The sequence below is a fragment of the Vicia villosa genome, linkage group LG4 (assembly GCF_029867415.1).
Source record: "Vicia villosa cultivar HV-30 ecotype Madison, WI linkage group LG4, Vvil1.0, whole genome shotgun sequence".
Lineage (NCBI taxonomy): Eukaryota > Viridiplantae > Streptophyta > Magnoliopsida > Fabales > Fabaceae > Vicia > Vicia villosa.
In genome coordinates, this window is record NC_081183.1 from 11,148,889 (window position 1) to 11,174,832 (window position 25,944).

The following is a 25,944-nucleotide window of genomic DNA, read 5'->3' on the forward strand; positions in this document are numbered from 1 at the left end:
TTCTGAAGCTGAGAACAACAATTGAAGGTGGATTCTTTACCAATCGAAGACATTCTATTGATGAAGATGAATTCCTCCATTGATTCTTGTATGTTCTTCATGTCTATGGAGAGCTAAATCCCTCTTGTTGAGTCTAAGGTAGTAGTTAACCTATGAATATACATTACCATTGATTAATCCCTGTGAACAATTGTTTGAATTTATTATCAATAAGAAACCTTGCTTTTAATTTACATTATTGTTGAATCTTTGATCGAAAGAAAGGATTTAACTTTTGCCCTAGGTTACTATATTGATTCAATTGCAATTTGCAGAGATGGAATTGTAATTGGGTTTTCATAATTATCGTTCTTAATTACTATTATCGTTATTGTGATTTGGAGAGATCGAATCTCATACCGGTAAAAGTTATCTAATTTGATTTGCAGACATGGAATCTTATTTGAGGATAAGTGAAGATAATGATTCAAAGGATTGTTCTATTGTGAATTAATTGATAATTGTATAGGATTAGGTTGATGAACCCTAAAGACTCAACATCTTTCTTTATTTGTTAACACAAAGTCCTTTACTTCCTTTTATTTTATTATTTGCTTTTGATATTATTATTAGTATAAAACAAACCAAACCAAATTTCTTAACTCAAAATAAACAACTATAGAACGGCAGTGATATTAACCAATCCCTGTGGATACGATATATTACCGAAAATATTTACCCACAAATACTTTCAACAGTCGAAAATATACTTCATGTGCATTATGGTCATTGTATAAAACATCGTGTTGGAGTGTTGGCTGAAAAATCTCTCATAAAGTTTAATTCTCATAAACATTGGGGACCTTATGATTATGTGAGATTACATGATTTGATAGAGGATATGGGTAAAGAAGTCGTTCGACAAGAATCACCTAAAGAACTTGGAGAACGTAGTAGGTTGTGGTATTACGAGGATATAATTCATGTCTTAAAAGAAAACACTGTGAGTAAGATTGATATTTATGAACAATGTTCTTTTTAGAGTTATATATAACCATCTCATACTAATACTAGTTTTTTATTGCATATAAATTTCTCTATATGTGTTGTGGCTCATTGACTTTATTCTTTTTTTCTTGTTAAAAGGGAACTAGCAAAATTGAAATGATATATCTCGATTTCCCTTCAACGGAAGCAATAATAGACTGGAATGGAAAAGCCTTTAAGAAGATGAAAAATCTCAAAACACTTATCATAAAAAATGGTCATTTTTCCAAAGGTGTCCGACATCTTCCAAGTGGTCTGAGAGTATTAGAATGGCCAAAATATCCTTTAGAATGTATACCTTTTAGCATCTCAAACAAGGTAAGTCAAATACATTTAGATTCATATTTGTAAATTCATAAGAGATTATTTATTTGACTATTATATGTTTTGTTTTTTGTTTATGCAGACATTTGAGAAGATGAAAATTTTAAAATTTGACAATTGTGAATACTTAACAAATATATCTGACATCTCGTGTCTCCCAAATTTAGAAATTTTTTCATTCAAAAACTGTGAGAATTTAATTTCAATTGATGAGTCTATTGGGTTCCTCAATAAGCTCCAAATCTTGAATGCTAAGGGTTGTGACAAGTTATCGAGTTTTCCACCTTTAAGGCTGAACTCTCTTCGAGAGCTACAACTTTCATTTTGTACAAGTCTCACGAAATTTCCTGAAATATTGGACAAGATGAATAATATCAACAATATAACTTTGTTCAGTAGTGGCATAAAAGAATTTCCATCTTCATTTCAAAATCTTACCGAACTTCATAACTTATCGATAAGTGGACATGGAAAACTTATATTTCCAAGTAGCATTCCCATGATGTCAAATTTGTCCCAAGTTAATTTTGATGGTTATAGTCAGTTTGTCACAAAACCAAATGATGAACTGAGTTCCTTGTTGTCTTCCAATGTGAAAGAGATTATAATTCGAACAAGCAAACATAAATTTCTAGCAGTGACTCTTACCTTGTTTTCTAATGTGGAAACCTTAGACATATCCGGCAGCGATATCAAAATTCTTCCTGAATGCATAAAAAACTGTTGCTTTCTAAAGAGCATTTATTTGGATTATTGCCAATATCTTGAAGAAATAAGAGGGATTCCGCCAAATCTTAAATCATTGTCTGCATTGGGGTGCGAATCATTGACTTCATCGAGTAAAAGCATGCTAGTGAATCAGGTATTGTTGTTTTTTTGTTTCTTATATAACCCTTTGATTTATTATTTCATGATTCATCATGGTGTAATTTATCTTATGCTAAAAAACATATAGAAACTGCATGAAGCTGGAGGCACTGAGTTTCGTTTTCCATCGTCACAAACTGAGAGGATTCCGGAGTGGTTTGAGCATCAAAGAAGAGAACATTCGATTTCTTTTTCGTTCCGTAACAACTTGCCTTCCTTGGTTTTCTACTTTTCTCTTATAAGAATGCATGAATGGATCCTTGGGGTAGGATTAAGAGTCTTTTTGCTCATCAATGACTATGCATATGCTCTTGATGTTCTTAAGTTTAGTAATTCTTGTGATATTCCAAGGAAATCTACATATATATTTTCTTCTGATTGGAAAAACTGGTTAGAACTAGGAGACTATATACCAAAGGGACTCAAATCTATGTTGGATGATGCACTATTGAAAAATGAATGGATTCATGCTGAAGTTACGATTGCGATTGAATTGAATGAGGGTATTGCTGAAAGTGGAATCCATGTAATGAAACAGTTAACTAGCGTGGATGATATTCAATTCACTAATTCTTCCTTATCCAAAAAGAGAAAATTAGATGAGTTTCTGAATGAATCAACATCAGAATGAATATGGTTGTTGTAGAAAGTGGACTCCACCTACTCAATCATTTAACTAGCAGGTCAGATTGCATTCCCAATCGAGTTCCACATGGACAACAATAGAGCTATACGTTTTTGCTGCAACATTTGTGTATCTGAAACTCCCATGTCCACTAGCTGCTTTTTCTGCGGAAGGTGTAACAACCAACTAATATACCCTCTCCACTTTCAGTTACATCAGTTATTACCATATAGTTGATTCGTGATTCGGCGTTGCTTGGTGATCCTGTTTTTGTATTGCAATTGACTCTCCTTTGCGATCGTATTCGGTGTTTGTCTTGTGCTTCGCTGTTTGTTTCTGAGCTGCCTTTTGTTCGGTGATTTCTTTCAGTGAGGCTTGTGGATAGGTTCGACAATTGTTCTGTCCGTGACTCTGGTTGATGTTCTGTGATTCAGAATTGTTTGGTGAGGTATTACTGCAATTTTATATTGTTTCATTACATGTTTTAGAAAAAAAAAGAAAAAGAGATACTGTGTTGCTCGTGATCACCTCAAGCAGCTTGTTTTAAGAATTTAGTTCAAATAATTTGGGTTTCACCATGACTTCAGAAAATGAAAAGAATTTTTGTGTTCGATTTACCGGAAAGAATTATTTAATTTGGGAATTTCAATTCAAAAATTATGTCAAGGGAAAGGGATTGTGGAATCATCTAGATGCTGTCTCGAAGGCACCAACCGAGAAAGTTGCATTAGATTGCGTGGAAAACTAAAGATGCTCAAATAATCACTTGGATCCTCAGTACTATTGATCCTCAAATGATCAATAATTTGCGTTCATTTTCAACTGCTCAAGAAATGTGAAATTATTTGAAGCGCATTTATAACCAAGACAATACAGCCAAGTGCTTTCAATTGGAGTTGGAAATAGCTAATTACAAACAAGGTACTTTATCTATTCAAGAATATTATACTGGTTTTCTAAATCTATGGACAGAACACTCTGCTATTATACATGCTGATGTTCCCAAGACTTCTCTCGCGGCTATCCAAGAGGTTTATAACACAAGTAGCCGAGATCAACTTCTCATGAAGCTTCGTCCAGAATTTGAAGTTGTCAGAGGTGTCTTGCTGAATACACATCATGTTCCTTCTTTAGATACATGTGTTGGAGAACTTCTAAGGGAGGAACAACATCTTACTACTCAAGGAGCCATGTCTCATGATGCTGTCATTATCGAGCCAGCGACAATTGCATATGCTGCTCAAAGTAGAGGTAAAGGTCGTGATATGAGACAAGTTCAGTGTTTCTCTTGCAAACAATTTGGTCATATTGCTCGTAGCTACAATAAGTAGTTCTGTAATTACTGCAAGCAACATGGTCATATTATCTCTGAGTGTCCCACGCGTCCTCCACGACCAACACAACGTTCAGTGCAAGCATTTCATACACCTACAAATTCTGCAGTTGGTCCTTCCATTAATGGGGCATCAAAATACGTATTTAACTCCGGCCCACATATATTAAGAAGACTCAAAATAGAGTATAAAGAGGGTATTTATAACCTTCAACATTGGACCAAAATATGTTATTTTGGGTTAGATTGTATAGGGCAGAGTTAGCATGTGACTCTCATCCTGGATGAATTGCCCGTAGGGTTCGGAGGAGGAAGACCGAATCCTTCGGTAGACAGTTGACCATGTACTCTGTGTGGGACACGTGGGGTTAATGCTCCAACGGCTATAGGCGAATGACCCTTTCGTTGGGAGGGCCCAACGGTGGGCCTCAATCCAAATCATAACTTTTAATTAAAATTGGATTGGACATTTAACAAGATTTGGCATGGCTTCAATGTTTAAAAGTGGGTTCAAGCATGAAACAATGCAATAAAGAATCTTTCGAGCTTCTTCACAAGAACTCCACATAGTCAAAGAAATCTCATAGACCTTTCAAACATAAAAATCGTAACGCGGTTACATGTATTCATTTGACTCAAAAGTCTATTGGAAAACTTCCTACAAATTTGACTTAAAATAAATTAATTTCAAAAGTAAAATTAATTTTACGCCAAAACAACTAAATATTTTTAATATCAAATTTACATTTGAAAGATAAATATTTCGTCTTTCAAATTTACTTAGTGGTTGTTACTTGTTTTACGATTTTAATATCAATAAAATATGGTTTAATTCTGATGGAATTAATAAAATAAAATTGAATGGTCACTACTTAATTATACTATTGTCGCACACGGAAATTTGTAGGAAGTTTCCCAATAGACTTTTGAGTCCACACGCTATTCTTTAGCTAGTTGTAAGGAAGTTTCACATCATTTTCTGTTACAGTTACACTTCTAATATTTATATTCTTACAAAGAGACCAATTCTGCATAACAAACAAACTCATCTTTATTCTCAATTCTTATTATGGCTATGCATTCATTTTCTTATGGATTCACTTACCAGGTATTCCTCAGTTTCAGGGGCACTGACACTCGCTATGGTTTTACTGGAAATCTCTATAAGGCTCTTACCGACAAAGGAATCAACACCTTCATTGATGACAATGATCTTCAAAGTGGAGATGAAATCACACCATCACTCATAAAGGCTATTCAAGAGTCTAGGATTTTCATTCCTGTGTTTTCTGTCAACTATGCCTCTTCTTCTTTTTGTTTGGATGAACTTGTCCACATCATTCATTGCTTCAAGTCAAAGGGTCGTCTAGTTTTGCCGGTTTTCTATGGGGTGGAACCTACTCATGTGCGGCATCAGAGTGAAAGTTATGGCAAAGCATTGGCTGAGCATGAAGAGAGGTTCAAAAATAACAAGCAAAACATGGAGCGGTTGCACCAATGGAAGATAGCTCTTAACCAAGCTGCTAACTTGTCCGGCTACCACTTTAGTCCCGGGTACGTACCCCTCTTCACTTCAAACTTGTTTTCTCTTCTTATATTATATTATTATCATTAGATTTGATGTGATTATGATACTGATGATGCATTTACAAATTTATTTTTTCGGGCATGAATAGATCATATGAATATGAATACAAGATTATCGGGGAAATAGTCAAATACATCTCTAACAAGATCAATCGCGTTCCTTTACACGTTGCCGATTACCCTGTTGGATTACAGTCCCGAGTACAACATGTGAAATCTCTACTTGATAAGGGATCTGATGAAGGGGTCTACATGGTAGGACTCTATGGTACCGGAGGCTTGGGCAAATCCACACTTGCAAAAGCAGTATATAATTTTATTGCTGATCAATTTGAAGGTTTGTGTTTCCTTCATAATGTGAGAGAGAATTCATCTAAAAATAACTTGAAACATCTCCAGGAGGAGTTCCTTTTGAAAACAATTGGTTTGGAAGTTAAGATAGGAGATACTAGTGAGGGAATTCCAATCATAAAGGAAAGGTTGTGTAGAAAGAAGATTCTTTTGATTCTTGATAATGTTGACAATATCAAACAACTACAAGTTTTGGCTGGAGGACTTGATTGGTTTGGTCGTGGAACTCGAGTCATTGTTACCACTCGAGATAAGCACTTATTAACTAGTCACGAGATAGAAAGCGTGTACGAGATGAAAGGGCTATATGGAATAGAAGCACTTGAATTGTTGAGGTGGATGGCATTTAAAAATAACCAAGTTCCTTCAAGTTATGAAGAAATTTTAAACCGTGCAGTTACATATGCCTCTGGACTTCCATTAGCTATAGAAATAATCGGCTCCAATTTAATTGGAAAGAGCATAGAAGAATGGAAGAATACATTAGAGGGGTACGAAAAGATTCCCAATAAAGAGATCCAGAAAATACTTCGAATAAGCTACGATGCTTTGGAGGAAGAGGAACAAAGTGTTTTTCTAGACCTTGCTTGTTGTTTCAGAGGGAGTATATGGGCGGAGGTCGAAATAATACTTCATGCGCATTATGGTCACTCTATAAAACATCATCTTGGAGTGTTGGCTGAAAAATCTCTCATAAAGATTAATTATGATGAAGTGACATTACATGATTTGATAGAGGACATGGGTAAAGAAGTCGTCCGACAAGAATCACCAAAAGAACTTGGAGAACGTAGTAGGTTGTGGTATTACGAGGATACAATTCATGTCTTAAAAGAAAACACTGTGAGTAAGATTGATATTTATAAACATTGTTCTTTTTAGAGTTATATAAAAAAGCCATCTCATACTAGTTTTTTATTGCATATAAATTTCTCTACATGTGTTGTGGCTCGTTGACTTTATTCCTTCTGTTTTTTTAAAGGGAACTAGCAAAATTGAAATGATATATCTCAATTACCCTTCAACGGAAGCAATAATAGACTGGAATGGAAAAGCCTTCAAGAAGATGAAAAATCTCAAAACACTTATCATAAAAAATGGTCATTTTTCCAAAGGTGCCCAACATCTTCCAAGTGGTCTGAGAGTATTAGAATGGCAAAGATATCCTTCAGGATGTATACCTTTTAGCATTTCAAACAAGGTAATACATTTATTTTTTATCATGCATATTTATAAATTCATAAGAGATTATTTATTTGACTATTATATGTTTTGTTTTTTGTTTATGCAGACATTTGAGAAGATGAAAATTTTAAAATTTGACAATTGTGAATACTTAACAAATATATCTGACATCTCGTGTCTCCCAAATTTAGAAATTTTTTCATTCAAAAACTGTGAGAATTTAATTTCAATTGATGAGTCTATTGGGTTCCTCAATAAGCTCCAAATCTTGAATGCTAAGGGTTGTGACAAGTTATCGAGTTTTCCACCTTTAAGGCTGAACTCTCTTCGAGAGCTACAACTTTCATTTTGTACAAGTCTCACGAAATTTCCTGAAATATTGGACAAGATGAATAATATCAACAATATAACTTTGTTCAGTAGTGGCATAAAAGAATTTCCATCTTCATTTCAAAATCTTACCGAACTTCATAACTTATCGATAAGTGGACATGGAAAACTTATATTTCCAAGTAGCATTCCCATGATGTCAAATTTGTCCCAAGTTAATTTTGATGGTTATAGTCAGTTTGTCACAAAACCAAATGATGAACTGAGTTCCTTGTTGTCTTCCAATGTGAAAGAGATTATAATTCGAACAAGCAAACATAAATTTCTAGCAGTGACTCTTACCTTGTTTTCTAATGTGGAAACCTTAGACATATCCGGCAGCGATATCAAAATTCTTCCTGAATGCATAAAAAACTGTTGCTTTCTAAAGAGCATTTATTTGGATTATTGCCAATATCTTGAAGAAATAAGAGGGATTCCGCCAAATCTTAAATCATTGTCTGCATTGGGGTGCGAATCATTGACTTCATCGAGTAAAAGCATGCTAGTGAATCAGGTATTGTTGTTTTTTTGTTTCTTATATAACCCTTTGATTTATTATTTCATGATTCATCATGGTGTAATTTATCTTATGCTAAAAAACATATAGAAACTGCATGAAGCTGGAGGCACTGAGTTTCGTTTTCCATCGTCACAAACTGAGAGGATTCCGGAGTGGTTTGAGCATCAAAGAAGAGAACATTCGATTTCTTTTTCGTTCCGTAACAACTTGCCTTCCTTGGTTTTCTACTTTTCTCTTATAAGAATGCATGAATGGATCCTTGGGGTAGGATTAAGAGTCTTTTTGCTCATCAATGACTATGCATATGCTCTTGATGTTCTTAAGTTTAGTAATTCTTGTGATATTCCAAGGAAATCTACATATATATTTTCTTCTGATTGGAAAAACTGGTTAGAACTAGGAGACTATATACCAAAGGGACTCAAATCTATGTTGGATGATGCACTATTGAAAAATGAATGGATTCATGCTGAAGTTACGATTGCGATTGAATTGAATGAGGGTATTGCTGAAAGTGGAATCCATGTAATGAAACAGTTAACTAGCGTGGATGATATTCAATTCACTAATTCTTCCTTATCCAAAAAGAGAAAATTAGATGAGTTTCTGAATGAATCAACATCAGAATGAATATGGTTGTTGTAGAAAGTGGACTCCACCTACTCAATCATTTAACTAGCAGGTCAGATTGCATTCCCAATCGAGTTCCACATGGACAACAATAGAGCTATACGTTTTTGCTGCAACATTTGTGTATCTGAAACTCCCATGTCCACTAGCTGCTTTTTCTGCGGAAGGTGTAACAACCAACTAATATACCCTCTCCACTTTCAGTTACATCAGTTATTACCATATAGTTCCAATGGTGCCCACTAATATTATGAGAGATTTATCAACCAACACTCGAACGTGAACTTTTATGCAATGACCATAATGACTATTAAGTATCTCTTCGACTTCTGCCAATCTACACCATTTGAAGCAACAAGCAATATCCAAAAAGACACTTTGTTGTTCTTCGTCCAAAGCATCAAAGTTTACTTTAAGTTTATTTTGGATATCTTCATGAGGAATCCTTTCATATCTAACTACGCGGTTTAAAATATAATCATAACATGGATCAATTTTGTCACTTTTAAAAGCCATCCACTTAAACAATTCAAGAGCTTCTTCCTCATTTAAGGCATCTAGTTCATATATTCTTTCAGGTCCGAGCCAACTAGGCTCTCCGACCAAAACCTGCAATTGCTTTAGTTTGTTAACATCATCGAGAATCAACAGAACCTACTTTTGTTGTAGCCTTTGTTTTATGATTCCAATTCCTCGCTAACATGCCCTAACTCAATTTTCAATCCGATTGATTTGGAGAGAAGCTGCTCTTGGAGATATTCTAAGCCATATTTAACTGAATTTTCTCTCACATTGTGAAGGAAACACAAACCTTCGAATTGATCGGAAATCAAATTATAAATTGCATGAGTAAGTGTTGTTTTACCCAATCCTCCACTTCCACATATCACAATCAACGTTCAGAAGCGACATTACTTGCAGCAATCGAGGCTCAAGCCCGACAGGGTGATCAGCAACATGTAGAAGAACTTGATTGATATTCTTGGAAATCTCTGTAACTATCTTTTTTATATACATGTATTCATATTCTTCTTTCCTGCACCCAACCAAGCAAGTTTGAGTAAATGCATCAAAATCACAAACACTTCCATCCATGTATGGACGATGATGATACTCGAATGGCTATGTAAAAAAAAGATTCTTTTGATACTTGATGATGTTGACGATATCAAGCAACTGCAGAATTTGTCTGGAGAACTTAATTGGTTTGGTCCTGCCACCAGAGTCATTATTACCACTCAAGACAAACATTTAGTAACCAGTCATAATGTAGAAAGAATGTATGCAGTAGCAGAAGATCTTGAATTGTTAAGATGGATGGCGTTTAAAAGTAATAAAGTTCCTTCAAGTTATGATGACATTTTAAATCGTGCAGTTACTTATGCTTCAGGCCTTCCATTGGCAATAGAAATAGTTGGTTCCAGTTTGTTTCGAAAGAGCGTAGAAGAATGGACGAGTACATTAGATGGTTATGAAAAAATTCCCCATAAAAATATCCAAAAGACACTTAGAGTAGCTTTGACGCTTTGCAGGAAGAGGAACAAAGTGTCTTTTTGGATATTGCTTGTTGCTTCAAAGGATGTAGATGGCCAGAGGTTGAAGATATACTTCGTGCTCGTTATGGTCATTGCATAAAACTATCAATTAGGAAATAATGTTTACATTTATTGTGAATCATTTACTTTCATAGAATAAAAAATTAGTTAGTTATTACAAATTATAATTATGTGTAATTTCTGACCCTATTATATATAGTATTAAATGCAAGCCAGAATTTGTGACATGATATCAGAAGGTTTGATCAAACCAAACCTTTGAAATCTTGTTAGCTTGATCTTGTTAATCAAACCCCCACTGGGTTGCTCTTGGAATTGTTTCTTCCATTTGTGTTCGTTATCGTTTCGATTTTTTTCGAAACCTTGATTGTAGCTTTTTGTGATTCCGTGCCGGCTATTGATTTTGTTTCGGCGTGGCCTTGTGATCGCGATTTCTTCATTGATTCGTGATTGTGATTTCGTCTTTGATTTGTGATTTGGTGTTGATTCATGACCGTTAGTTGATTTGTGATTCGGTGTTGATTCATGATCGTTAGTTGATTCGTGATTCGGCGTTGCTTGGTGATCCTGTTTTTGTATTGCAATTGACTCTCCTTTGCGATCGTATTCGGTGTTTGTCTTGTGCTTCGCTGTTTGTTTCTGAGCTGCCTTTTGTTCGGTGATTTCTTTCAGTGAGGCTTGTGGATAGGTTCGACAATTGTTCTGTCCGTGACTCTGGTTGATGTTCTGTGATTCAGAATTGTTTGGTGAGGTATTACTGCAATTTTATATTGTTTCATTACATGTTTAAAAAAAAAAAAAGAGATACTATGTTGCTCTTGATCACCTCAAGCTTGTTTTAAGAATATAGTTCAAAAAATTTGGGTTTCACCATGACTTCAGAAAATGAAAAGAATTTTTGTGTTCGATTTACCGGAAAGAATTATTCAATTTGGGAATTTCAATTAAAAAACTATGTCAAGGGAAAGGGACTGTGGAATCATCTAGATGCTGTCTCGAAGGCACCAACCGGGAAAGTTGCATTAGATGCGTGGGAAACTAAAGATGCTCAAATAATCACTTGGATCCTCAGTACTATTGATCCTCAAATGATCAATAATTTGTGTTCATTTTCAACTGCTCAAGAAATGTGGAATTATTTGAAGCGCATTTATAACCAAGACAATACAGCCAAGCGCTTTCAATGGGAGTTGGAAATAGCTAATTACAAACAAGGTACTTTATCTATTCAAGAATATTATTCTGGTTTTCTAAATCTATGGACAGAACACTCTTCTATTATACATGTTGATGTTCCCAAGACTTCTCTCGCGGATATCTGTTGGAAGCGGTAAAGCGGCAAGCAACAAAAGTTTTGGAAGTATTTATCCGGGAATTTATCGTGTCCACAGAGATTGGTGCTACTGAACTGTCGTTCGACGGATTCTTAGTTATGAGTTTGGTTTTGAATGAATTTAAATATGAAATGGAAAAGTAAATATCAACACAAAAAGAATACATTCTTCAAATAGAATAAACTATCAAGTATTGCATATAATCTACTCTTCACAAACTTAAACTTATCGACCAGTTGCACTCAATCTATTCTGCAGTTGGTCCTCCCATTAATGGGGCATCAAAATACGTATTTAACTCCAGCCCACATATATTGAGAAGACTCAAAATAGAGTATAAAGAGGGTATTTATAGCCTCCAACATTGGACCAAGATATGTTATTTTGGGTTAGATTGTATAGGGCAGAGTCAGCATGTGACTCTCATCCTGGATGAATTACCCGTAGGGTTCGGAGTAGGGGTGTTCAAAACCTAACCGACCCAATAGAAAACCGCAAAATCAAACCGAACCAAACCGAAACTGCAAAAAATCGCATTTGGTTCGGATGTGTTTGGGCCATTTTTTAACAAACCGCACGGTTCGGTTCGGTTTGCGGTTTGTATTTTACAAACCAAACCGCATTATGCTACAACTCCCAAACTTCAATTAACTTATATCCAACCCAAACTTAAACCTATTATGCCTTAGCCTTACAATTACAAATGATTTTCTTTTCCTCACACTTAAAGTTTCAGTTTAAGTCTTCTTAAATTTCTCCTAGCGGTATTGCGTCTTCTTCTCATCTTCTTTTTAAAGAACATATGATCTCTTCTTTTCTAGTCTTTTATTTTGTAAGTTCTCTATTGGAATTACGTTTTTAATGTTCCTCTTCTTATCTAATCTCTCATCTCTTATGCTCTTTCTTTTTCATCTTCTTTAATTTTTCATCTCCTCTTTTTTTCTATTTCATTATAATGTTTTTTTTATATTATTTTATGCTACTATTTTATGTTTTTTATTCCACTTTTATCTAATTTTATTATTGTATATTAAATGGAAAGTTGTTATCCAAATATGATGAATTTTGTTGTTATTTGATAACGCATAAATGACTAAATACAAAGTTATGTTGTCATCTATATATGTATGTATGGCTCAATAAATTTTTGTAAAAAAACCGAACCAACCAAACCAATCCAAACCGCATTAGTTTGGTTTAGTTTTATTTCTAAAAGTCAACCGAACCAAACCGAACCGCACACTTTTTTCTCTTGCGGCTCGGATGATTTTTTACGTAAAAATCGCCCAAACCGCACCGCGAACACCCCTAGTTCGGAGGAGGAAGACCGAATCCTTCGGTAGACAGTTGACCATGTACTCTGTGTGGGACACGTAGGGTTAATGCTCCAGCAGCTATAGGCGAATGACCCTTTCGTTGGGCCTTCGTGCTGGATTGGGCCCTGGTCCGACGGAGGGCCTCAATCCAAATCATAACTTTTAATTAAAATTGGATTGGACATTTAACAAGATTTGGCATGGCATCAATAGTTAAAAGTGGGTTCAAGCAGTGGCGGAGCCAAAAATTTTAGCGAGCCTGGGCAAAAAATTTACACCTTGTTTTTACTAATTTTACATCATGTCTCTACTAATTTTGCTCTTGATTTTATCTAAAAAAAATTCTCTTGATTTTGTCCAAAAATTTCACACCATATATTTACTGATTTTGTCCTTAATTTTGTCTAAAAATTACTAATTTTGCCTCTGGTATTATCTAAAAATCAACTATTAAATGGGAAATATGCAACGAAAAGAGGGGTTGAGCGCGGACGCGAGTCCGGATTCGCTGGGCTGTAGCTCTGTTCATGATTTTGAGTACCTTGCCTTTTCTAACTTGTACTCTAAAAAAAGATGATAAGGAAATAAAGAGTATTCCAATTGTCTTTAGTTTTTGTTAGATCTATTTATAATGAACAATAGTAAATGTTCAATTGTAAACGTGTGTGCCCTTGAGGAAACTAAAAAACTCTAAAAATTCAAATAGTTTTTTTTTCCACTTTAGTTTTTATATTGGTTTATTATAATATCTATAATTGAGTTGAAATTTCAAATTATTATGCATTTATTTTATTTTATGACTATAAATTTACTTATACATTAGTTTTAATATTATTTTTATTAGAGATAATTTATTCAATAAAAAAGAAAATAAAAAATGAGGGACATAAAATATAATCCTTCAAAAGCTAACAAAATAATAGTTGGACATTTTCAACTTATTTCTTAAAAAAAAACCCCAAAAATTTTAATGTTATTTATTATGTGGAAAATTTAGATAATTTCTCATATTGACAAATTAATTTTGCTTGAACTCTCTAATTTGACCACAAAGTAAAACTCATCATTTTCATACATTTCAATTTGTATTACTCTTACCTTTTAATTAAATTTAAATGCCCATATTTCTTGTTTGATTTTATAATATATGGAAAATTATAATGTTGCTATAAAATTATAATAAAAAAGAAGTAAAAAAAAATTATAAAATTAGGGAAGGTCTAATCAATTATAAATTTTTGAAAGCATAAATTGCAAGAAGAGTAAAAAATGAAAATGGCATCATTCGAGAAAAAAAGACTAAGAAGATAATTAGCTGATTGGAGTTTTATCAACAATATAAAACTCTTATTATTATAATATTTAATAATAGTAATGATTTAATATGTATATCTAGAAGCACCAACCGTAAAAGACAAAGAGGGGAAAGATGAAACACCGACCGGTCTATAACATTGTAGCATAATTAATTTTTAAAATTTTTTTGTTATAATTCATATATAATTAATTGGGTTGGGCCTGTCTGGATCATTGGGTACTCATCTATTTTAGTTTTTACACCCTTATTTTTATTAATTTTGTCCCTAATTTCGTCTAGAATTCGACTATTAAATTGGAAGAAATACAAAGAAAATAGGGGTTGAGCCCGGGCGCGTGCCCGGGCTCGCCGGGCTATAGAACCGCCAGTGGGTTCAAGCATGAAACAATGCAACAAAGAACCTTTTGAGCTCCTTCACAAGAACTGCACATAGTCAAAGAAATCTCATAGACCTTTCAAACATAAAAATCGTAATGCGGTTACATGTATTCATTTGACTCAAAAGTCTATTGGGAAACTTCCTACAAATTTGACTTAAAATAAATTAATTTCAAAAGTAAAATTAATTTTACGCCAAAACAACTAAATATTTTTAATATCAATTTTACATTTGAAAGATAATTATTTCGTCTTCCCAAAAAAAAACTTTAATAGCACAAATAATGTTTCTATTACTTAGTGGTTGTTACTTGATTGATGATTCACCTTACTTGTTTTACGATTTTAATATCAATAAAATATGGTTTAATTCTGATGGAATCAATGAAATAAAATTGAATGGTCACTACTTAATTTAGATAGTTGCTAAAATTTGTAGGAAGTTTCCCAATAGACTTTTGAGTCCACACGCTATTCTTTACTAACACCTCTTTCAACAAGGTCCACAGCTAGTTGTAAGGAAGTTTCACATCATTTTCTGTTACAGTTACACTTCTTATATTTATATTCTTACAAAGAGACCAATTCTGCATAAGAAAGAAACTCACCTTTATTCTCAATTCTTATTATGGCTATGCATTCACTTTCTTATGGATTCACTTACCAGGTATTCCTCAGTTTCAGGGGCACTGACACTCGCTATGGTTTTACTGGAAATCTCTATAAGGCTCTTACCGACAAAGGAATCAACACCTTCATTGATGACTATGATCTTCAAAGTGGAGATGAAATCACACCATCACTCATAAAGGCTATTCAAGAGTCTAGGATTTTCATTCCTGTGTTTTCTGTCAACTATGCCTCTTCTTCATTTTGTTTGGATGAACTTGTCCACATCATTCAATACTTCAAGTCAGAGGGTCGTCTAGTTTTGCCTGTTTTCTATGGGGTCGAACCTACTCATGTGCGGCATCAGAGTGGAAGTTATGGCGAAGCATTGGCCAAGCATGAAGAGAGGTTCCAAAATAACATGCAAAACATGGAGCGGTTGCATCAATGGAAGATAGCTCTTAACCAAGCTGCTAACTTGTCCGGCTACCACTTTAGTCCCGGGTACGTACCCCTCTTCACTTCAAACTTGTTTTCTCTTCTTATATTATATTATTATCATTAGATTTGATGTGATTATGATACTGATGATTCATTTACAAATTTATTTTATTCAGAAAGAATATATATGAATACAAGTTAATTGCGGAAATAGTCAAAAACATCTCTAACAAGATCAATCACGTTCCTTTACACGTTGCCGATTACCTTGTTGGATTACAGTCCCGAGTACAACATGTGAAATCACTACTTGATAAGGGATCTGATGAAGGGGTCTACATGGTAGGACTCTATGGTACCGGAGGCTTGGGCAAATCCACACTTGCAAAAGCAATATATAATTTTATTGCTGATCAATTTGAAGGTTTGTGTTTCCTTCATAATGTGAGAGAGAATTCAGTTAAAAATAACATGAAACATCTCCAGGAGGAGCTCCTTTTGAAAACAATTGACTTGGAAGTTAAGTTAAGAGATGTTAGTGAGGGAATTCCAATCATAAAGGAAAGGTTATGTAGAAAGAAGATTCTTTTGATTCTCGATGATGTTGATAATATCAAGCAACTGCAAGTTTTGGCTGGAGGACTTGATTGGTTTGGTCGTGGAACTCGAGTCATTGTTACCACTCGAGATAAACACTTATTAACTAGTCATGAGATAAAAAGCGTGTACGAAATGGAAGGGCTATATGGGATAGAAGCTCTTGAATTGTTGAGGTGGGTGGCTTTTAAAAATAACCAAGTTCCTTCAAGTTATGAAAAAATTTTAAACCGTGCAGTTACATATGCCTCTGGACTTCCATTAGCTATAAAAATAATCGGCTCCAATTTATTTGGAAAGAGCATAGAAGAATGGAAGAATACATTGGAGGGGTACGAAAAAATTCCCAATAAAGAGATCCAGAAGATACTTCGAATAAGCTACGATGATTTGGAGGAAGAGGAACAAAGTGTTTTTCTAGACATTGCTTGTTGTTTCAAAGGGAGTAGATGGGCGGAGGTCGAAAATATACTTCATGCACATTATGGTCACTGTATAAAACATCATGTTGTAGTGTTGGCTGAAAAATCTCTCATAAAGATTAATTCTCATTGGTGGCCTTATGTTGAAGTGACATTACATGATTTAATAGAGGACATGGGTAAAGAAGTCGTCCGACAAGAATCACCCAAAGAACTTGGAGAACGTAGTAGGTTGTGGTATTACAAGGATATAATTCATGTCTTAAAAGAAAACATTGTGAGTAAAATTGATATTTATGAACATTGTTCTATTTAGAGTTATATATAACCATCTCATACTAGTTTTTTATTGCATATAAATTTCTCTATATGTGTTGTGGCTCATTGACTTTATTCTTTTTTTTTTTTGTTAAAAGGGAACTAGCAAAATTGAAATGATATATCTCGATTTCCCTTCAACGGAAGCAATAATAGACTGGAATGGAAAAGCCTTTAAGAAGATGAAAAATCTCAAAACACTTATCATAAAAAATGGTCATTTTTCTAAAGGTGCCCGACATCTTCCAAGTGGTCTGGGAGTATTAGAATGGCAAAGATATCCTTTAGGATGTATACCTTTTAGCATTTCGAACAAGGCAAGTCAAATACATTTATTTTCTTACCATGCATATTTATAAATTCATAAGAGATTATTCATTTGATTATTATTTGTTTTGTTTTTTGTTTATGCAGACATTTGAGAAGATGAAAATTTTAAAACTTGACAATTGTGAATACTTAACAAATATAACTGACGTCTCGTGTCTCCCAAATTTAGAAATTTTTTCATTCAAAAAGTGCGAGAATTTAATTTCAATTGACGAGTCTATTGGGTTCCTCAATAAGCTCCAAATCTTGAATGCTGAGGGTTGTGACAAGTTATCGAGTTTTCCACCTTTAAAGTTGAACTCTCTTCTAGTGCTAGAACTTTCATTATGTTCCAGTCTCACGAAATTTCCTGAAATATTGGACAAGATGAATAACATCAGCACTATAACTTTGAGAGACACTGGCATAAAAGAATTTCCATCCTCATTTCAAAATCTTACCAAACTTTATAGCTTATATATACATGGACATGGAAAACTTATATTTCCAAGTAGCATTCCCATGATGTCAAAGTTGTTCGAAGTTGTAATTAATGGTTATAGTCAGTTAGTCACAAAACCGAATGATGAACTGAGTTCCTTGTTGTCTTCCAATGTGAAAAATATTGAAATTCAAACAAGCAAACATAAATTTCTAGCAGTGACTCTTACCTTGTTTTCTAATGTGGAAACCTTAGACATATCCTACAGCGATATCAAAATTCTTCCTGAATGCATAAAAATATGTTGCTTTCTAAAGAACATTTATTTGGATGATTGCGTATATCTTGAAGAAATAAGAGGGATTCCGCCAAATCTTAAAAGATTTTCATTGGGGAGCGAATTATTGACTTCATCGAGTAAAATCATGCTAGTGAATCAGGTATTGTTGTTTTTTTGTTTCTTATATAAACCATTGATTTATTATTTCATGATTCCTCACGGTGTAATTTATGTTATTGTAAAAAACATATAGGAACTGCATGAAGCTGGAGGCACTGAGTTTCGTTTCCCATCATCCCAAAGCGAGTTGATTCCGGAGTGGTTTGAGCATCAAAGTAGAGAACTGTCTATTTCTTTTTCATTCCGTAACAACTTGCCTTCCTTGGTTTTCTACTTTTCTATTATAAGAATGCCTGAATGGTTCTTTTGGACAGATTCGAGATTAAGAGTCAATTTGCTCATCAATGACTATGTATATACTACTCCTGATCATCTTAATATTGGTAATTCTATGGAAGATCTAGAGGAATATACATATATATTTTCTTCTGATTGGAAAAACTGGTTAGAACAATGGGTCTATACACCAAAGGGACACCCAGAACTCAAATCTATGTTGGATGATGCACTATTGAAAAATGAATGGATTCATGCTGAAGTTAAGATTGTGATTGATTTGGACTCTGATTCAGATTCTGATTTGAATGATGAGGATATTGTCGTTGAAAGTGGAATCCATGTACTCAAAAACTTAACTAGCATGGATGATATTCAATTCAGTATTTCTTCCTTATCCAAAAAGAGAAAATTAGATGAGTTTTTGAATGAATCAACATCAGAATGAATATGGTTGTTGTAGATATTCGCAGCCAGGCTTTGTGGCATAGTTGTAACAAGCAGTGCCTTCTGTGTAGAGTATATGCCTCTAGTAATTTTATCGTTCTGCATGTATTCTATAGTTGACAGACAAATTAGTTTCATGCCTGCTCGAATTTGAGATTTTATACCATTCAAGACCTTCCATTTGAATCATCAACTAAAATCTTTGTTTCATATTTCTTATTCTACATCATTTCTTCATCAATATACAAAGAGACATATTTAATTTTTTTCTATCATCATTATCTCCTCCTGAAGGACAGCTCTCCATCCATTACCTTTAGCAGCTTCAGCATATCGTGTAGGCTCTAATGTAGATATATTGCATGTGGCATAAATATCATCCAAGGTTCTAGTACCTCGGGTTGGAAAATTATAATCACTATCATAATTTTCTTCTTCGTCTTCTAACTTTTGATCTTCTAAACTATCTTCCATGGATAATATCTTACTTGAACCTTCAGCTTGATTTTTCTCCCAATTCCATTTAGAGAGCTCATCAAACTTCACATCCCTGCTAACCATAATTTTTTTGTTCTCCAAATTATAAATTCGATAGACTTTGGAGTTACTGATGTACCCCAAAAATATACCAATCAAAGACTTTGTTTCCAATTTATCTCTTTTCACATTTGGAACATGGACATAGCACACATCAAAATATCTTTAAATGTTGAACATACGACTTTCTTTTATACCATGCTTCAAAGGGTGTTTTTCCCTTCAAGACTTTGGTAGACAAAAAATTTAGCAAGTACACTGAGGTTTTGACAGCCTCAACCCAAAAGGTTTTAGGAATATCTTTCTCAAAAAGCAAACATCGAGTCATCTCCGTGATTGTCTTGTTCTTCCTTTCACTAACTCCATTTTATTGAGGAGTGTAAGGAACAGTAAATTGATGTTGGATTCCAGCTTGCTCACAAAAAGTTTTAAATTCTTCTACTGTATACTCAGTACTATTATCAGATCTAAGCTTTTTAATTTGACAATCAACCTCTTTTTCAACCATAAGTTTGAAACTCTAAAATGCAGCAAACACTTCTGACGTCTGCCTTAGAAAAATACCCAACTCATCCTTGTAACATCATCAATAAATAGCAGAAAATACTTGTCATTTAGAGATGTTGTTGGCATCGGACCACACACATCAGTGTGTATGAGCTGTAACTTTTCAGAAGTCCTCCAAGTTGCCGTAGTAGGGAATGATAATCTAATTTGTTTTCCAAATTGACATACATCACACATGTCAACAACATCATCAATGAGTGGTAAATGTTCAAACAAATCATGAGAACTCATTTGTTTTAGGGTTGAGTGTGTAAAGTGACCCAACCTTTTATGCCACAAGGAGGAATCACGAACAGTACTTAGAAATGCATGCATGGTTGTTTGCTTCCATTCTACTGAAAAATGTTTACCTCTTATTTCAACTGTCATTAACTTAGATCCAGAAGGATCTAGAATAGTGCATCTCATGTCTTTGAAATGTAATGAATAGTTCTTTTCCATCATTTGTCCCACACTTAAAAGACTTTGATTTATTTCAGGTACAAATAAAATATCTGAAATGTATTTGATACTCAAGGGTATTTCAACAGCTACAACACCTTTTCCTTTGACATCAACATGTTCTTCATTGCCTATAGTAACTTTAGAGTAGAACGACTTATCAAGTTCATTAAATATGTCAACATTATGAGTCATATGATTGGTGCACCCACTATTTATTAGCCATGTTTCTTTACTATTATTGGCTGAATAGCAAGAAGCCATGAATAATTGCTCCTCCTATTGGTGGTGTTCAAAAACTTGGGCTCTACCACGAACGTGCATTTGTCCAGGTTGAGGCGCATGAACTTCCTCACCAATTTGAATGTTTCATTGAGATCTTCAACATGGAACTTCCTCCACTGAGGTTTTGGTCACCATGTCGCTCACGTAGACCTCTAGATTCCTCCCGACATGGGATGCAAACTCCATGTCCATCAGACGCTGATAGGTAGCCCTTACATTTTTTAGACCGAATGGCATCACCTCGTAGTAGTAGTTATTCCTGTTAGTCATAAAGGTCATTTTAGGAACATCCAGAGGACTTATTTGTATATGATTATACCATGAATAGGCGTCCATAAAACTAAGCAATCAAAATCTTGAGGAACCATCAATGAGTCAATCGATGTGAGGCAACGAATAAGAAGCAAGCTTTGTTAAGATCTGTGAAATCCACACACATACGCCATTTTCCAATTTTCTTTTTGACGATAACGACATTGGATAGCCATGTGGGATACTTTATTTTCTAGATGAATACTGCATTCCCCAATTTTCCTACTGTTAACACACATTTTGTGAGTTAATATATACTCTAAACGTATGGGTTATTGTTAGTTAATTAGCTTTTATTTATAATTTTATTTCTTTTTAATTGTTTTTACAAGAATTAGCTCGGAGCATAATAGGTGCTCCCTTTTGTTGTTTTAATGTTCTTTTACTTGTTTCAAAGTTATCTATATCGGGCTAAGGCATGACTGTGACGGTCTGCTGAGAGGAACTCAAACTGAAGCAAAAGAGAATCGGGCTAAAGGGAAAAAGATTAAGGAATCCTGCTGGTTGTATAGGGTAAAAGTGGAATGTAGAATCCTTGAATTATTTGAGGGATATATTTGTTGTGCTAAGAAAGTCTCATTTGAATCAAAGGATAAAGATGAGAAGCGTTGGAAGACAAAAGCATGGTACAATACTACATTGCACCATCTGTGCACCTCCGTTTGTACCCTTGCTGTGAAACTGAAAGTCTGCCAGATTTCGCTTTGTCCCCCATCAATAAATCTTGTACCTGCTTCCTTGTGAGTCACACCGAGAACCTTGGAGGATTATACTGATTTCGTAATGGGATTTAGGTGATTAATTCACTTTTGACCCATGATCCAAGATGACACAAGAACCCTAGCTTAGAACTATAAATAGATCTTGATGAGAATGAGGGGAGTTAAGCAATTTCAAGAGCAATATAGAAGTTATAGTTGTGAGGAATAGTGAAGAGTTGATAGAGTTTTATTCTTCTCACCCAATCGTATACTAGCTGTTGAGTCTTGGCGCGGCTAGAGTTATCTCTTGAAGATCATCTGTCTCAAGAAGTTCTCAAGTCTCTCTTAGGTTCACATCTTTATTTCATTATGTGTTTAAAGATGTTCCTTTTGAGAATCTTGTCTGTAGATTGTAATCGGCTCAGTATGAGCTAAACCTTTTGTAGTTGAGATATGAGAAATTAATATTAAGTTGTTTTTATGTGATATAATGTGTGATTGAGTGTCTTGTTTTATTATATGCTAACCTGTTTTAAGACAAAAGTTATTAAAATTAAAACTTAAGACAAAAGTTAGATGGTATAGACCGTGAAGGATATCTCTGTCATTCCAATACTCTCAAACTATTTGGAAAAATTGTGAAACATTTAGAAAAACTTCCTTGTTTAATAGTAAGTGTTTTGAAATTTTTCATTTTCGCTTCCGAAGAACCCAAATACAAGCAAACCCTGCAAGGTTCACCACCCTGCAATGTAGAACTTATAATGAAATGGAAGAAAAAACACAAGGAGCAGCAAATAAAAGTATTAATTCATATAGCATTTCATTTCTCTTCTTAATGCACAATCAAGATTTCAAATCTCTTCATGTAATCATTCATTACAACACCAACACAATGTTTGGAAGTACAAAACTAAAACTTTGATTTATGAAACAAAACTAAACAAATCAAAAACAAAATTTGATACGAAAACAGTTTCTTTATATCATCATGCTCATACATATAAATGTTTCCGAAACAGATCTCATTTTAAATTCTCTATCTACAAAAAAATCAGAGCTAGTAAGTGAAACAATGTTAAATGTTTGAGTAGGTGGAGTCTATAGCTAACGGAAGTCCAGAAGCATATGTATCTGCGCGGTTTAAAATTTCTTCATAACTTGAAGGAACTTGGTTACTTTTAAAAGCCATCCACCTCAACAATTCAAGAGCTTCAAGAGCTTCTATCCCATGTAGAGCTTTTAAAAAGTATGTACGAGATGAAAGGGCTATATGGGATAGAAGCTATTGAATTGTTGAGGTGGGTGGCATTTAAAAATAACCAAGTTCCTTCAAGTTATGAAGAAATTTTAAACCGTGCAGTTAGATATGCCTCTGGACTTCCGTTAGCTATAGAAATAATCGGGTCCAATTTATTTCGAAAGAGTATAGAGGAATGGAAGAATACATTAGAGGGGTACGAAAAGATTCCCAATAAAGAGATCCAGAAGATACTTCGAATAAGCTACGATGCTTTGGAGGAAGAGGAACAAAGTGTTTTTCTAGACATTGCTTGTTGTTTCAAAGGGAGTATACAGGTGGAAGTCGAAAATATACTTCATGCGCATTATGGTCACTGTATAAAACATCATGTTGGAGTGTTAGCAGAAAAATCTCTCATAAAGATTAATTCTCATGGGAGACCTTATGTTAAAGTGACATTACATGATTTGATAGAGGACATGGGTAAAGAAGTCGTCCGACAAGAATCACCTAAAGAACTTGGAGAACGTAGTAGGTTGTGGCATTACGATGATATAATTCAGGTCTTAAAAGAAAAAACTGTGAGTAAGATTGATATTTATGAACATTGTTCTTTTTAGAGTTATACATAACTATCTCAAACTAGTTTTTTTATTGCATATAAATTTCTCGACTTTATTCTTTTTCTTTTTTTTTTAAAGGGAACTAGCAAAATTGAAATGATATATCTCGATTTCCCTTCAACGGAAACAATAATAGACTGTAATGGAAAAGCCTTCAAGAAGATGAAAAATCTCAAAACACTTATCATAAAAAATGGTTATTTATCCAAAGGTGCCCGACATCTTCCAAGTGGTCTGAGAGTATTAGAATTGCCAAGATATCGTTTAGGATGTATACCTTTTAGCATTTCGAACAAAGTAAGTTAAATACATTTATTTTTTTACCATGCATATTTATAAATTCATAAGAGATTATTCATTTGATTATTATTTGTTTCGTTTTTTGTTTATGCAGACATTTGAGAAGATGAAAATTTTAAAACTTAACAATTGTGAACACTTAACAAATATATCTGACGTGTCGTGTCTCCCAAATTTAGAAATTTTTTCATTCAAAAAGTGCAAGAATTTAATTTCAATCGATGAGTCTATTGGCTTCCTCGATAAGCTTCAAATATTGAATGCTGAGGGTTGTGACAAGTTATCGAGTTTTCCACCTTTGAAGTTGAACTCTCTTCAAGAACTAGAACTTTCATGTTGTACAAGTCTCAAGAAATTTCCTCAAATATTGGACAAGATGAATAATATCAACTATATAACTTTGAGAGACACTGGCATAAAAGAATTTCCATCCTCATTTCAAAATCTTACCAAACTTCATAGCTTATCGATACGTGGACATGGAAAACTTATATTTCCATGTAGCATTCTCATGATGTCAAATTTGTCCGAAGTTGAAATTGAGGGTTATAGTCGATTAGTCACAAAACCGTATGATGAACTGAGTTCCTTGTTGTCTTCCAATGTGAAAGAGATTTTTATTGAAACAAGCAAAGATAAATTTCTATCAGTGGCTCTCACCTTGTTTTCTAATGTGGAAACCTTAAACTTATCCAACAGCGATATCAAAATTCTTCCTGAATGCATAAAAAAATGTTGCTTTCTAAAGAACATTTATTTGGATGGTTGCATATATCTTGAAGAAATAAGAGGGATTCCGCCAAATCTTAAAAGATTGTCATTGGGGGGCGACTTATTGACTTCATCGAGTAAAAGCATGCTAGTGAATCAGGTATTGTTGTTTTTTTGTTTCTTATATAACCCATTGATTTATTATTTCATGATTCATCACGATGTAATTTATGTTATTGTAAAAAACATATAGGAACTGCATGAAGCTGGAGGCACTGAGTTTCGTTTTCCATCATCCCAAAGCGAGTTGATTCCGGAGTGGTTTGAGCATCAAAGTAGAGAACGGTCTATTTCTTTTTCGTTCCGTAACAACTTCCCTTCCTTGGTTTTCTACTTTTCTTTTATAAGTATGGATGAATGGTTCTTGGAGCTAGTTTCGGGATTAAGAGTCTATTTCCTCATCAATGACTATGCATATACTCTTGATGTTCTTAAGTTTGGTAATCCTATTGATGTTCTAGGGGAATATACATATATATTTTCTTCAGATTGGAAAAAGTGGTTAGAACTAGGGGACTATACACCAAAGGGACACCCAGAACTCAAATCTATGTTGGATGATGCACTTTTGAAAAATGAATGGATTCATGCTGAAGTTGAGATTGTGGCTTATTGGAATGATGATGATGATGATGATATTGTTGTTGAAAGTTGAATCCATGTACTGAAACATTTAACTAGCATGGATGATATTCAATTCACTATTTCATCTTTACCCCAAAAGAGAAAATTAGATGAATTTCTCAATGATTCAACATCAGAATGATTCAATTCACCGGTGAGTTTGCACCCCCTATTGTTTCGACTTTCTATAAATTCTTTCACTTGAAGGCATGCTTATTTTAACACTGTTTCACTTACTAGTTACTACCTCTGATTGTTTTCTTGACAGACAATTTCCCAACTTCTATACCAGCTTGCAAGAAATGAAGGAAATGTAGATATTTGTGGCATAATTGTAAGAGCTAATTTGGTTTAAATACAAATGACCCTAAAAATAATTTGATGATAAAAAAGAATATGTGAGTAATTTTGTCGCTCTGATGTTTATTTAAGTGTGTTGATCTAAGCATTGTAGACCATATATGCCTCTAGTAATTTTGTCGTTCTGCATGTATTCTACATGTGACAGACAAATTAGTTTCATGCTTGCTCGGATTTGAGATTTTATACCATTCAGG

General features: G+C 34.1%; 5 protein-coding genes and 1 pseudogene across 7 annotated transcripts in view; 5 read left to right on the top strand and 1 right to left on the bottom strand.

Moving 5' to 3' along the window:
- The first annotated feature begins 1,369 nt into the window (after positions 1 to 1,369).
- Positions 1,370 to 3,090, top strand: LOC131594484 (disease resistance protein RPV1-like). The gene is made up of 2 exons (XM_058866632.1): positions 1,370 to 2,212; positions 2,306 to 3,090. Exons 1-2 carry the CDS (start codon positions 1,409 to 1,411, stop codon positions 2,846 to 2,848), a joined length of 1,347 nt encoding a protein of 448 aa, XP_058722615.1. The 5' UTR covers positions 1,370 to 1,408; the 3' UTR covers positions 2,849 to 3,090.
- Positions 3,091 to 5,181: 2,091 nt separating this feature from the next.
- LOC131594476 (TMV resistance protein N-like) overlaps positions 5,182 to 25,944 on the top strand; it is a 47,453-nt gene continuing 26,690 nt past the window's right edge. Inside the window, exons 1-5 of one of the 3 annotated variants that reach the window (XM_058866624.1) lie at positions 5,183 to 5,729; positions 5,852 to 6,956; positions 7,096 to 7,314; positions 7,405 to 8,184; positions 8,278 to 9,552. In XM_058866624.1, coding sequence (XP_058722607.1) covers positions 5,245 to 5,729; positions 5,852 to 6,956; positions 7,096 to 7,314; positions 7,405 to 8,184; positions 8,278 to 8,820 — 3,132 coding nt within the window. In that variant the 5' untranslated portion in view covers positions 5,183 to 5,244 and the 3' untranslated portion in view covers positions 8,821 to 9,552. Of the gene's footprint in view, positions 5,730 to 5,851; positions 6,957 to 7,095; positions 8,185 to 8,277; positions 9,553 to 25,944 lie in introns of those variants that run through there. The other 2 variants (XR_009281405.1, XM_058866623.1) reach the window with 2 other exon arrangements.
- LOC131594487 (disease resistance protein RML1B-like) lies at positions 9,037 to 9,918 on the bottom strand (annotated as a pseudogene).
- LOC131594479 (disease resistance protein RPV1-like) lies at positions 15,255 to 19,371 on the top strand. The gene is made up of 5 exons (XM_058866626.1): positions 15,255 to 15,835; positions 15,949 to 17,068; positions 17,208 to 17,426; positions 17,524 to 18,300; positions 18,394 to 19,371. Exons 1-5 carry the CDS (start codon positions 15,351 to 15,353, stop codon positions 18,982 to 18,984), a joined length of 3,192 nt encoding a protein of 1,063 aa, XP_058722609.1. The 5' UTR covers positions 15,255 to 15,350; the 3' UTR covers positions 18,985 to 19,371.
- Positions 21,044 to 23,798, top strand: LOC131596770 (disease resistance protein RUN1-like). Its single transcript, XM_058869512.1, has 3 exons — positions 21,044 to 21,074; positions 21,523 to 21,638; positions 23,015 to 23,798. The coding sequence occupies exons 1-3, from the start codon at positions 21,044 to 21,046 to the stop codon at positions 23,687 to 23,689; spliced, it is 822 nt and encodes a 273-aa protein (XP_058725495.1). The 3' UTR covers positions 23,690 to 23,798.
- Positions 23,789 to 25,813, top strand: LOC131594483 (disease resistance protein Roq1-like). The gene is made up of 4 exons (XM_058866631.1): positions 23,789 to 23,989; positions 24,087 to 24,863; positions 24,957 to 25,541; positions 25,656 to 25,813. Exons 1-3 carry the CDS (start codon positions 23,789 to 23,791, stop codon positions 25,416 to 25,418), a joined length of 1,440 nt encoding a protein of 479 aa, XP_058722614.1. The 3' UTR covers positions 25,419 to 25,541; positions 25,656 to 25,813.